Below are 12,991 nucleotides of genomic sequence, written 5' to 3' on the forward strand. Positions count from 1 at the left end.
ACAAAGAGGACCTTAGTTCCATCCTAAGCACCCATGTATAATCAGGTATGGTGGCACATGCTTTTAAGTCCAGTTCTGGGAGGGCAGAGACAGGAGAATCCCTAGGGCTCACTGGCCAGACAGTCTAGCCAACTCAAACCACCTTAAGCAAAAAAGAAAAGTTCCTTGATGGTCCCTGGGGCAGCTTATAAGGGAGACACCTCAGCTTAGGGCCAAAAACCCTCTGAGGCTCCGGCACCCTACCCCCAGCACTCTCCCCAGCTGAGACTATCTTGCTCAAAGAAACAGAGTAACTTGTCCATAAAATGCAAGAGGCCATGCCAAGCTTGGAACCCAGGGCTGTCTTGGAACCAAAGCCTCTACCTCACCTACCAGAGTGAAGTGGGAAAAGTTCCTGAGAAACAGACAAGATGGAGGAGGCATAGGAAAGAGCAGGAGTTAGAAGACCAGCAAGGCACAAGCCTGCCGAGCATGGGCAGCTGCTGGATGAGGGACCAGAAGATGATGCAGGGACAGACAGGCATGTGTCTAATGGGGGAGCACTTCTAAGAGACCGGGTTGCTTCTGATAGGTGTTTGCCCTGAGCTTCTGCTTCATGCCCCTCAACCCTTGGGCAGATCTCCTGATTTCTCTCAACTTGCATCCTTCAACATAAAGGGTTAATAAGGCTTAGAAGTGTGACGTAAGTAACACTAGAGACTTCCTGTCAGGTTGTTTTACTGGAACACCAGACCCCCCACCAAGCACAAGAATGATTATCAGTTATTGATTTAAAAGAACTATATATTCATACAGAGATTATTGATAATGACACAGGAGATAAGTCCCTTGATTCTTGAAGCAGCCCATGAACATTAAACATGACAAGTCCACCCACTTGACACCCACAGACAGACTGGACCAAACTGAAACCCAGCAGAGCCAACTCCAGTTCCTGCCCCTATTAGGCATCTGGGGCTCATAAAAGCATCATCCAGACTCCAACAGTCCTGTCCCTCCGGCTCTGCTTCCTGAAGCACACCTCATCTCTCTCCTTGGCCAGCTCCATATCTGAAGCTTTCCTCTAGCCAGAAATAAGAGCAACTAAGCCCTACCCCCTCGTCCCACACTGCCAGAACTGGACAGTTCCTGAAATAAGCCAAGGCCTGCATCTGAAGGACTGAGAAAGAGTCCTAGTTTGGAACAGGACAGCCTAGATGTCCACAAGGACACATCACTGAAGCTCTGTGGTCCTCGCTGAGTGTGGGGTTCAGGGTTTAGAACTAGGCTCGCATCTAGTTGGGATATATCATAGCTTGTTTCAAATGGAGTGTGGTGATATGTGTCTTAATCCCACCCAGCACTTAGGAGGCAGAGGCAGGAAGATCAGTTCCAACTTCTCCGTGGCTACATAGTAGGTTGAGGCCAGCCTCATGACCCTGTTTCAAAACACACACACACAACCACACACACACACACACACACACACACACACACACACACACACTCATAACCTGTTAGCATGTGGGGTATCTACCCCCCTAACAACTCCTCCAGCCTATACTATGAAATTTTATCCTGGAAATCTCACTTATTTTTCTAGCTTTTGGCTACCTAGGACTGTGGCTCTGGTCTCACCGAGCTCCAGAGCTGCTGTGCACACTCAGATCACCCTGGCCCTGAGTTCTCACCCCTTCCCTGAGAACAGGACTTACTAATGAGAGGGTGAACATGAGATCAGTGGAGAGGAGCGGAGAGAGGCACCCACACAGAGGGGTTCATCGCGTCCACTGCCCACTCTATGCCAAGAGCTATCTGGTGGCTGAGCCGCATGACTAGACCGATCTTGGCATCAGTCTCCTGCTGGAGGCATAATGAGCCCCATTCCACAGATGAGACTGTGGGGGCTCACCAGGAAGTAGAGTCCCTTGATGAAGTTCACACAGCCAAGAGCGAGTGAGGCCAGGGCTCCTACTGTCCCTTCCCTAGGGGTAGGGTGGTCACAGGGGACCATGCCATGTTTCACAATTTGGTCTAGACACGCAGCAAGGTGGAAGGTGACAGGTCCACACTGAGCTTCTTCGGCCTGACAGCAGTGAGTGAGTGTGTCACTTAAGAAGCCAAGATTCCTCTCTCCACAGGATTCATCAGGTCCCTCCCAGGGGCTCCACACAGGACAGGGAGAACCAGGGATCCAATCCCACGGCCGCCCTAGTCCTAGACGCCAGAGCAGACATACTCAGCCTCCACAGCGACCCTGCAGGAAGATTGCCCTCGGATCAGCGTGGTGAGTAAGGAAGGTGTCTCTCAGCATTGGCCTCTGCTGACCCCAGAAATAGCCCCTGGGAAAGACACTGCCCACTCACAAGCCCAGAGACAGCTCTTCCCCAGGACCTATGATCTTGGAACAAAAAGGTCCCTGGCCCCAGGAGCCTCCCACCTTTACCACCCACCCCTCTGGGCCCCTGGAAGACGCCGAGCCTTAGTCAGGACAATAGGTAGGCCATGTGCTTACACCCCCATACTCTCTCTGTCCCCAATTCCTGGGTCAGGACACAGGTGCAGCAGGGAGTCGGGTTGGGGCGGGCCTTAGAGGACAAGGTCATGAATCCACAGAAGTATAAACGGCCTCTGAAGTCCTGGCCAGAGACCCCTTGCTGTGCCTCGTTGTGCCTACCCAGCACTATGGTAATATCTGGTGGCTAAGTGTGGGACGGATCGTCATCTGTGCTCTCCGGGAGCTGGGGAATGGAGGCTGGCACCAAGGGCCCCTCCGCAGGCCCGCTAAGGGCGTGAAAAAGTGAAGCCATTCTGATGGCCAGGACAGCTGTCATAGAGAGCTTCCTGTCCCTGCTTGAGGTGGTGCAGATGAAGGGAATTCTGTTAAGAGAGATTTCAGGGGCTCGGGGTTTAAAGGAAGTGTCCTATTTGGGGTGTCATACTCTCTCTCTCTCTCTCTCTCTCTCTCTCTCTCTCTCTCTCTCTCTCATCCTGTGTGTGTGTGTGTGTGTGTGTGTGTGTGTGTGTGTGTGTGTGTGTGTGTGTGTGTGTTTCTGGGGCACTGGAAGGTTGCTGGACTAGCACTCCAGTGTGTAACTATGCTATTCATTTAATGTGTTAAACACCAGGTGGGATCTGAGTGGCCGACAGTACGACATCAAAGAGAAAGCAGGCAAGAGCCACCTGCAGTGTGGTGGGAGGAGGTGGGGCTGGGAAGAGGTTCAGACAATAACTACAAATTAGTGTTGAATGCAGCAAGACGTGGACATGGCAGAGGCCGCACGAGAAGAGTGGGTGGCAGCTTTATGTAGGGCGTGCCAGGGTTAGACCCACTTAGAATGTTGAGCTGACGCTTGAAGCTAAGCTGGCCCTGGGGACGTCTGGAGAACCAGGCTTCCAGGCAGACAACAGCATGTCCGGGGTTTCTGAGGACCAGATAAGGAGGTGGGAAAGGCTGGAGTGGGGAGCACAAGCAATTTGCAGCAGAAGTCTGTGAGGTCAAGGACCCGCCTGGCGACTCTAGATCATGTATCCTTGTCGGAGCGTGGCTTCTGTTCATTTTTACCTCAGTGCTTTGGGGATATCGCGGTGCACATCCAGGCATGCTCTATTCTCCCTGGGAACCAGGATTCCCTAGACGCTCTGCATATACCAGAGGCAGCTGCATCTCCGGTTCTGAGCTTCACCCCACTCCCAGCTTTCCCCACAGATGGAGTGTGGCTCCACAAGTTTCAGTGCGGGCATAATCAGGTCCCAGCCCCACCCTACCCCACCTCACCCCACCTCATCCCACCCCACCTCCCGTCCCAGGGTCACCTGACCATGCTATCTGTCCCACCCCCTCCAGACCATAGCTCTACCCTGCGCGTGCGCACTGGCTCTGGGGTGCCTAGCGTCACTCCTGGTGCCACCCGATGGCGCTCTGGGCGAAGAGGTCCAGCTGCAGCAGTCTCCCGAGCCCAGAGTGGCCAGATGGTTTTCAAACTTTGGCAACATCAACAAGTACATAGAGAAGATCTTCAACAACGGGTGGGCTGGCGGAGGAATGGGGGGAGGGATACCTGGCACCCCACTCACTTCTCGGCCCCACGATTTCTGCAATGACATATCCCCTAGTTTGAAGAAACCCAAAAACCTCAAGAAACCGTCCAACTCTACCAAACCCACCCCGTCGAGTACCACAGTACATCCTTACTTGAACATCACGAACCCCACGACCTCAGAACACCGGCAAACCCCAAACTCCACCCCTTGGGCTCCAGCCATAATGCAGCCAGCAGAGGCCTCCACCTATATCCTTGAGCAGGTGGGTAGGAGAGAGAGGGGAAACTCCTGGGGATGTAAAAGGGGTATGCCAGGGCCAGGGGTGTTCCTCACCAGCCTGTACCTTGACCTCCAGACACCTGGCCAGAATCTGACTACCCTTGGACCCTTTTAGACGATGAGACGGACCTCTATTCCTCCCTACCCACCCAGCATGGACAGACAATAAAGAGAAATAGCAGGACTAACAAGATGGCTCCAGGTTACTTGCCACTAGCCTGCCGGCCAGAGCTCCCTTCTGGATCTCTTAAGATGGAAGAAAGGACGCGTACCATGACTCGCGTGTGTACACACACACGCATCATACAAACCACAATAACAATAAAGGGACGGATAAACAAATACATTTTAAAAAAGAATCTCTATGGCTTCTGTGGCTTCTGTGGGCACTGGCAGGAAGGGCCTGTCCCTTCAGTGAGGAAGGGGACTCTGTAATTCCTCCCGTGAGATAAACAGGTCTCAGCCTAGGTTTGTAGCCCCCCCAATCACCCTGCAACCTACACACCCACCCTCCACCACCTCACCCCTGTCCTCTGCTTCCAGAGAGACTGGCTGTGACTCAGAGAGACAGAAGATGAAAGAATTGGTCCCAGCAACTTCAAAACAGGGGCTCCAGCCAGACCTGTTCCCTGCCAAGGTTCACCACACCACACCGGTCGGGACGCTGGTCTAGCCTGTGAAAGCGTCACAAAAACAAGCACAGTGGGTAGGGTCTAGGGGACCTCCCCCATCCTGAACCTGCTAGAGCCCCTTCCTGAAGCCTGATCGCCAGAGAGTTCTGGTCAGGGCCACACACTCCTTCCCATATCATCCGGCTATCAGACCCAGGTGTGAGGGGGCAGGTTCCTAATTTCTTCCTCTAAGAATGTTTACCTTTCTCCATAGAACCCATCTCAGGCTGAGAGACAGCTCGGGGCTTAGCTGCTCTTCCAGGAAATCCAGAGATTCCAAGCACCTACATTGGGTTCTACAACCATCTGAAACTCTAGTTCCAGGAGAGCTGAAACCCTCTTCTGGCCTCCAAAGGTACCAGGTACACAGGTAGTGCGCAGACATACATGCTGACAAAACACCCATACAGTAAAATAAACTAGAAGCCATCACCTAAGCTGCCAGAAGGTACTGGAACTTCAGGCTCTATCATCATCATTTAAGCCCTGCTCTCCTGCAGAAACCTCTCTATCCCCTCCTAGACACCCCTGGGACTTAAGAATCAACTTGAGCCAGGCATTTGCAGTGTAGCTGCACCCTGTACAAGCCTTTGGCCCTTTGGGACAGGTTCTGCCTCCAGGTCATTCACACTCAACACAGAAGCACAACTACAATGTCATTGTTATGGGATCAATGCCAAATGCTGAGCCTGGGAAAGTGGACTTTCACCCAGCAAGCCTGTCGCCCCAGACCCTTCAGACAGCCTCTGGCAGAGATGGGAGAAGCCATTCTGCGAATGTCTTATGTCTTCCATTCCCCATGACCTCCCTATCCACAAAAGTTCCCAGAAAGGGCAGTCAAGTTCACTCTCTCTCTCATTTTGCATACACACTCCACCACCACCACCACCACCACCACCACAACCACCACCAACAACAACACACCACCACCATCATCACACCATCACCATACCACCATCACCACCATCACACCATCACCACCACCACCACCACCACCACCACCACCATGGCACCATACCATCTCCACCTATGCAGGCTGCCCAGTGTGGGTAGACAGTCTACAGGGACTCTTCAGGAAGTACCTGGGTCTTCCCTCCTTGCCCCAAGAACCAACACGTGGATGCCACAGGTTGGACACAGGAAGGTGCTCAGAACGTTTGACTAACTGTGTCTCCTCCCTGGGGACAACAGCTCCCTACGGCTTTCTCCCAGCGGCGGCTACAACCCATGCTCAGGCTGGCGGTTCACTACCTCTCAGGACAACCCATTCTCTCCAGATTTCTAGAGAACAGTTCTGAGACCACCCTACAAGTCAGACAACTGACTGTCTTCCCACCAGCACTAGACCTCAGGGACTGCCCCCGCCCCATGCCAAGGGCACTTTAATATAAATGATTCTTCCCCCACTGCCTGGGGTATAGGAAGCAGTCTTGAGGGTACATGTAGGAACAGGTTGGCCTCAGGCTGAAGAGCTGGATGGCTTAGAGGTGCTGGGACAGGAAGATTAAACTCAAAACTGCCACATCACAGACCTTCAGGGTAGTCTCACGTCTCTCTGGACCACAACTTGCCCCTCTGTGAAAAGGATGAGTTGAGCCTCTACAGACACTCGTGCTCATCCTAACTCCCCTCCCCACCTCAGCCTCCCTGTCTGTGAATTTTACCTTCTCCTGCCCATATGGGCGCGTGCGCACGGACGGACGGACACACACACACACACACACACACACACACACACACACACACACACAAGGTTGGGATTTTTAATTTGCTGTATTTAGTTTGTAGGGGGCAGGCTGTTGCTAGAATGCGGAGGAAGGGGCTGGACCAGTGCTGTTCCACAGCCACAGGCAGGAAACAGGCAGGGCACTCCAGGTCCACCGGGCTGAGCTCCCTGTAAGGGAAGAAAGGACAGTGAGAAAGGACAGCCCTTGTTCTCTCTGAGACCCTGTTTTCCTTCCCCCTCCTCCAGATCGCCACTTTCCAGACCTGTCCTGAGCTCCAGGGAGCCGAGCAGGGAATCAAACCAGCCAGGGGCTGGTGCATGGGGGGAGCTGCATTCTAGGAAGTCCATCTGTGTTCCCTTCATCTCTCTTCCCGTACCTGGTAAGGAAGACAGCTGGGATAAGTGTGGTACTCAGGAGTCAGCTCACCGGGCTTGTATCCTCCCCCCCCCTCCCCCGCCAACACTGTCCTGCCCACAACACAAGGACCCAAGCCACTCAGTAGGAATACTGTTTTCTCAGACCAGGCATGGAAGGGACTGGAACTAGTATTAGGGCGCTCTCTCTCTCTCTCTCTCTCTCTCTCTCTCTCTCTCTCTCTCTCTCTCTCACACACACACACACACACACACACACACACACACACACACCGTACCTCGGCCTGGTTTGTGTGTTGATATATCTGCGGAGCTGAGTAGCGTACTGGGCCATCTGCTCTGGTGAAGCATAGTCCCCTGGGTACATTGGCTCCAGGGGGGCCCCCCAGGCACCCTGCAGGGGCTGCAGCAGCAGAGCCACCCAGGTGGATAGGAAAAACAGGGAGAGGCAGCAGTACGCAGCGGCCATCTAAAGAACAAGGAACAGGGTGAAAACAGAATGTAGTCCATCTGCGGATCCTCCTGCGTCCAGGACCTACCCACCACCACACATTTCTTCAAGCTAAGCCTGGGGACAAGGACAGATGAAGGAGCTACCGGCATCTACCACCTTCCTTCCCTAGAAAGCAAGGACACCTACGCACACACACACCCCTCAATGACCAGGGCAGCAGCCAAAGGTTAGCCCTGGCCTGGGCAACATACAAAAGCAGAGCAGAGGCCGGGCGGCGGCGGCGGCGGCGGCGGCGGCGGCGCACGCCTTTAATCCCAGCACTCGGGAGGCAGAGGCAGGCGGATCTCTGTGAGTTCGAGGCCAGCCTGGTCTACAGAGCGAGATCCAGGACAGGCACAAAGCTACACAGAGAAACCCTGTCTCAAACAAAAAAACAAAGAAGAAAGAAAGAAAGAAAGAAAGAAAGAAAGAAAGAAAGAAAGAAAGAAAGAAAGAAAGAAAGAAAGAAAGAAAGAAAGAGAGAGAAAGAAAAGCAGAGCAGAGAACGCGGATATGGGGGCTGGAGACACAGGACTTATGGCATTGATGGCTCTGAGGATGCAAGAATGGCCATGGCTAGTGGGAAACACCGGGTGGGGGATGCAGAATTCACTTGCAAAGCAAAGGAACAGAAGCCTATGGCACTGTGGGTCCAGCCTTCCATTGACAGGTGTGTACAGATGTAGAGAGAGACTGAAGGAGGACCTTAGGCCTCTTGAGGGCCTCAGTCCCACAAAGCACCAATTCTTACCCTCTAATTCCAGCCTCAACTCAAGAGGTCCCCAGAGGCAGGGCAGGATGAGCCCACTTACCCTGTATCCTGAGCAAGTGGGTGTTGGACCACGCAGACACCTGCCTCCTGCTGGACTGGTCTCCCTGAGCATGGCTGTGCCCCTTTATAGTCCTCAGCACCCCGAGAGTCCCCGCCTCCTGCCAGGCTTCAACCCCATTTGGCTGTCTCCCTGGTACCTGCAATACATGCATTGCACCCAGAAAGAGGAAGGCACCATCCAGGGCAGTGTTCTCGTGTCAGAATAGCCCAGAATGAACAAGGCTGGACCACGGCAAGGGTCTCCTGTGGGGTCTGCATCCAACTTTGGGCACCACAACAGCCTTGATTCATAAATGACAGAGTCCTGACATGATATCCCAGAGGTTCTAGTTGGTGGCCTCAGTACAGCCTCCCCAGGGACAACCCCACTCACCAATAGGATTTCCTCTGGGCACAGATTGAGGCTACAGCTCCAAGCTCCATGGATGGAAGTCGGGCCTTCCTTTCCTGTGTACAGCTAGAAATAGGAAGGGACAGAGAAAGAGCCGGTCCTCAAGCCACTTGGAAAGGAGTGGAGAAACCTATTTGGTGCATGCATAGGATGCCAACCAAGATCTGGTAGGCCAGAGTTCAAAGGACACAGGGTCCATGGGGAAGGGACAATTTCTGGTAGCTACTTCCTTTCCCACCCCAGAGCTCTGTCCCAGGGGAGTGCTAAAAACCAGCATCACTTACAAGCTTCAAGTTGTCCCAAAAGCTCCACACTACCATCCCACTGAACCCCCTGCCAGGCCCTACTCGGCAGACAAAAACAAAAACAAAACAAACAAAAACCTGCACTCTGTCCTAGATGTCCAGGCTTTGAAACAAGAGCTAACAACGAACTTGAACTCCTCCAACTGAAACTGTCAGAGTATTGCTTTTACTTCCTGCTTCCTGACTAAGGGGTGGGAGGCTCCCAGACTCACCCCCAAATCTCACAGTCAGCCTTCAGTTCCTCCCCTGGGAGATTCTCCTGGTGCACACCTCTGTCTTCTTCATGCTGGGTATCCTTTCCCCAGCCAGGACCTCGACCCTGCTCAGGCCAGGAGGCAGTCACTGCCTCTGTTTACGCTGACCACGGAGAAGTGAGCAAGAGACTCTTGCTTTTTCCTGAGGTTCCGTCCGCTCTCAGGTCAGAACAGCAAGGGGCATCAGAGTGGGTCCTGAAAATGCAGGAAGTGATGAGCCGGGAGAAGGTGACCGCCAGGAATCTGGCGTGGTGAGGTTAGAGGTCAAATAGGCCTGGGCCCATTCCTGCCCCTGCCCCGCCCCCCTGTGTTGTCCTGGGGGCATGCTGCCATTGCACCCTCCGTAAATTAGCATCATTGCGCCCACCCCCAGACAGGGAGCCCGTTCATCTCAGCTCTCATGTATTGTAAGAAGAAGAACACCAACGGCTCAACAGACAGCTGACATTCCACAGAGTAAGTGGACTTCATTTCTTAGCAAGCCTGGACCTTCTCTGGGTTTAGTACTCCCACTGTGCAAAATCCGTGACAAGTCCCGATTCCAGGCCCGGCACCGTCTGGGAGCGGCTACAGCTGCCGCCAGGGGGCGCCTGGCTCCGGCGCCGGTTTTAAGGGTCTTGCGTGTCCACCGGCTCCTCACGGAATCTGTTCTGGCCTCTACTCAAGGTGAAGGACCCTGACCAAATAAACTGAACTCGGGGGCTGGTTCTGGTGCGGGAACTATTTACAGTTTGTCACGCAACTCAGCCAGCTTTGTCTGGTCCTAAGAAATCAGAGCTGCTCCTCAAATGTCAACCAAACCCATGGCTTTAGATTTTTGCAAAAACAGATTCCAAGGTCCTTGCAGGTGGTGATAATCCAGAAGGGGGCAGTGCCCATGCCTTCTAAATAGTATGACCACATCTAGAACTCAGATAGCTCCTGCTGGCCTTTCTTCTTTTTCTTTCTTTCTTTCTTTCTTTCTTTCTTTCTTTCTTTCTTTCTTTCTTTCTTTCTTCCTTCCTTCCTTCCTTCCTTCCTTCCTTCCTTTCTTTCTTTCCTTCTTTTTTTCTTTCTGCCTTTCCTGGAACTCACTCTGTAGCCCAGGCTGGTCTCGAACTCACAGAGATCCACCTGGCTCTGCCTCCCAAATGTGTCATTATGCCCAACTTGCACATTTGCTCTTAGGGGCACCAGGAGGAGATGAGGAAGAGGGGATCAAGAAGGAGGCCCAGGCAGCCTTTTATTTACTTGTTTTGTTTTTTAGGTGAGGTCATTGAGATTGAGAAGAAGCAGGTTATGGTATAGCCATCCCTTACCTAGAACTATATTCCAGATCCTTCCTCAAAAGGTACCTCGATAGGTATCACTTTGGGTTGACAAGAAGATTCAGCAGGGTTTGAGTTCTGTCCCCAAACCCACCACAGAAAGAAGGAACAGCTCCTGAAAGTTGACCTTTGACCTGCACATAAGTACCATGATACACACACACACACACACACACACACACACACACGCACACGCACACGCACACGCACACGCATACGCACATGCAAATCAATATGGTAGTACGATGATGTGTGTAAAACATGTAGCTAATGATCTAACACATAAAGATGTGCACGGTGGCAGACATCTTTAATTACAGCACTCAAAAGACAGAGGCAGGTGGATTTCTGATGGTCAAGGCCAGCCTGGTGTATCCAGTGAATTCCAGGACATCCAGGACCACAAGGAGAGACTTCTTTCTCAAAAGAAAGCTGGTGTGTGAGGCTTGCTGACCTGAGTTTGACCCCCAGGACCAATGGAAAGGTTGAAGGAGAAGATTGACTGCCCGAAGTTGTCCTCTTAACTCCACAAGCTGCGACACACATCACACACAATAAAAATCAATGTGATTTTTAAGAAGAGCCTTTTGCAAAGATAATTATTACTACTGTCTCTGTTGCTATTATTATAGCTAAGTTTCCTTTATATCAAGTTGATTGGTCCCAGATTACACACCTACTCAAAACTCCTCAGAGTGAACTAGAAGTAAAGCCACCTTACTAACAGTCACCTGGATTGCCACCTTTACACAAACTGTCTGTGACCCTGCATGTGATTCATGCCAGGTTAGCTTCAAACTGACCCCAGCTTCTCCAAGCAGATGAGCAGACAGGGACCACAGATACCAGCATCCAGACACACAGCCAGTCACTGCAAGCCTGGAGCAGTGGAGGGACACAGGGAGACACTGGGGTAGAACAGGGGTCTCGGGAGCAGTGGAGGGACATGGGGAGACACTGGGGTAGAACAGGGGTCTGGGGAGCAGTGGAGGGACAGGGGAGACACTGGGGTAGAAGGGGGGTCTCAGGAGCAGTGGAGGGACACAGGGAGACACTGGGGTAGAACAGGGGTCTCAGGAGCAGTGGAGGGACAGGGGAGACACTGGGGTAGAACAGGGGTCTCGGGAGCAGTGGAGGGACAGGGGAGACACTGGGGTAGAAGGGGGGGTCTTGGGAACAGTGGAGGGACAGGGGAGACACTGGGGTAGAAGGGGGTCTCGGGAACAGTGGAGGGACAGGGGAGACACTGGGGTGGAACAGGGGTCTCGGGAACAGTGGAGGGACAGGGGAGACACTGGGGTGGAACAGGGGTCTCAGGAGCAGTGGAGGGACAGGGGAGACGTTGGGGTAGAAGGGGGGGTCTTGGGAACAGTGGAGGGACAGGGGAGACACTGGGGTAGAAGGGGGTCTCGGGAACAGTGGAGGGACAGGGGAGACACTGGGGTGGAACAGGGGTCTCAGGAGCAGTGGAGGGACAGGGGAGACACTGGGGTGGAACAGGGGTCTCAGGAGCAGTGGAGGGACAGGGGAGACACTGGGGTGGAACAGGGGTCTCGGACACAGTGGAGGGACAGGGGAGACACTGGGGTAGAAGAGGGGTCTGGGGAGCAGTGGAGGGACAGGGGAGACACTGGGGTGGAACAGGGGTCTCGGGAGCAGTGGAGGGACAGGGGAGACACTGGGGTGGAACAGGGGTCTCGGACACAGTGGAGGGACAGGGGAGACACTGGACTAGAACAGGGGTCTCGGGAACAGTGGAGGGACATGGGGAGACACTGGGGTAGAAGAGGGGGGTCTTGGGAGCGGTGGAGGGACATGGGGAGACACTGGGGTAGAAGAGGGAGTCTCGGGAAGCAGCGGTACTGGAGGGGGAGATGCAGAGGGTCTAACTCCGCCAAGAGGAACCAGGAGTGGCCCTAGGAGGTGACTATGGTGCAAGGGGGCTTCCCAGGCAGGAGAGGAAGGAAATGCACGGCAAGCAAGGCCTGTGGAGACCAGAACCCATGCCGTCTATGACGTGTTGGGTCCTAGGGTTGCCTCTTCCTCCTCTCCCTTCAGGCCCTGAAGGGCAGCACCAGAAGACAGATGTGGGACCCCCATGGTCCCCTGCGCAGGAAGTGTTATAGCAGAGGCTACTCTCCTTCCAGGGCCGCCAGGCAGTAATGAGTCCGGCACGCGTCCCCCATCCACACAGCGATACCACCCAGCCTTCCTGACTGACACCCTTTCTCTGGAGCTGTAGCCTTGGCTTCAACATGATCACCTCCCTCTCCTTCCCAGCCACCTCTCCAGGCCGGCGCTGCTTAACAGAGGATCAGGCACACATGCCTTTCCA

At 53.6% G+C, this 12,991-nt stretch overlaps 1 protein-coding gene across 1 annotated transcript; it reads right to left on the bottom strand.

Moving 5' to 3' along the window:
* Nucleotides 1–6,727: 6,727 nt before the first annotated feature.
* On the bottom strand, nt 6,728–9,464 carry Ppy (pancreatic polypeptide). Its single transcript, XM_042283477.2, has 6 exons — nt 9,308–9,464; nt 8,773–8,856; nt 8,380–8,536; nt 7,353–7,543; nt 6,963–7,076; nt 6,728–6,867 (listed from the first exon to the last, which is right to left on the bottom strand). The coding sequence occupies exons 3-5, from the start codon at nt 8,449–8,451 to the stop codon at nt 6,995–6,997; spliced, it is 345 nt and encodes a 114-aa protein (XP_042139411.2). The 5' UTR covers nt 8,452–8,536; nt 8,773–8,856; nt 9,308–9,464; the 3' UTR covers nt 6,728–6,867; nt 6,963–6,994.
* Between the last annotated feature and the right edge of the window lie 3,527 nt (nt 9,465–12,991).

Source organism: Peromyscus maniculatus, chromosome 8, assembly GCF_049852395.1.
Source record: "Peromyscus maniculatus bairdii isolate BWxNUB_F1_BW_parent chromosome 8, HU_Pman_BW_mat_3.1, whole genome shotgun sequence".
NCBI lineage: Eukaryota > Metazoa > Chordata > Mammalia > Rodentia > Cricetidae > Peromyscus > Peromyscus maniculatus.

What these genes read in the sequence shown, in the direction of transcription:
- Ppy (XM_042283477.2), bottom strand. Translation starts at nt 8,451, where the DNA reads ATGCTCAGGGAGACCAGTCCAGCAGGAGGCAGGTGTCTGCGTGGTCCA. An exon ending in CCACTTGCTCAGGATACAGG is followed by an intron (nt 7,544 to 8,379) that starts GTAAGTGGGCTC and finishes CTTGTTCTTTAG; the next exon opens with ATGGCCGCTGCGTACTGCTG. An exon ending in AACACACAAACCAGGCCGAG is followed by an intron (nt 7,077 to 7,352) that starts GTACGGTGTGTG and finishes CTTCCTTACCAG; the next exon opens with GTACGGGAAGAGAGATGAAG.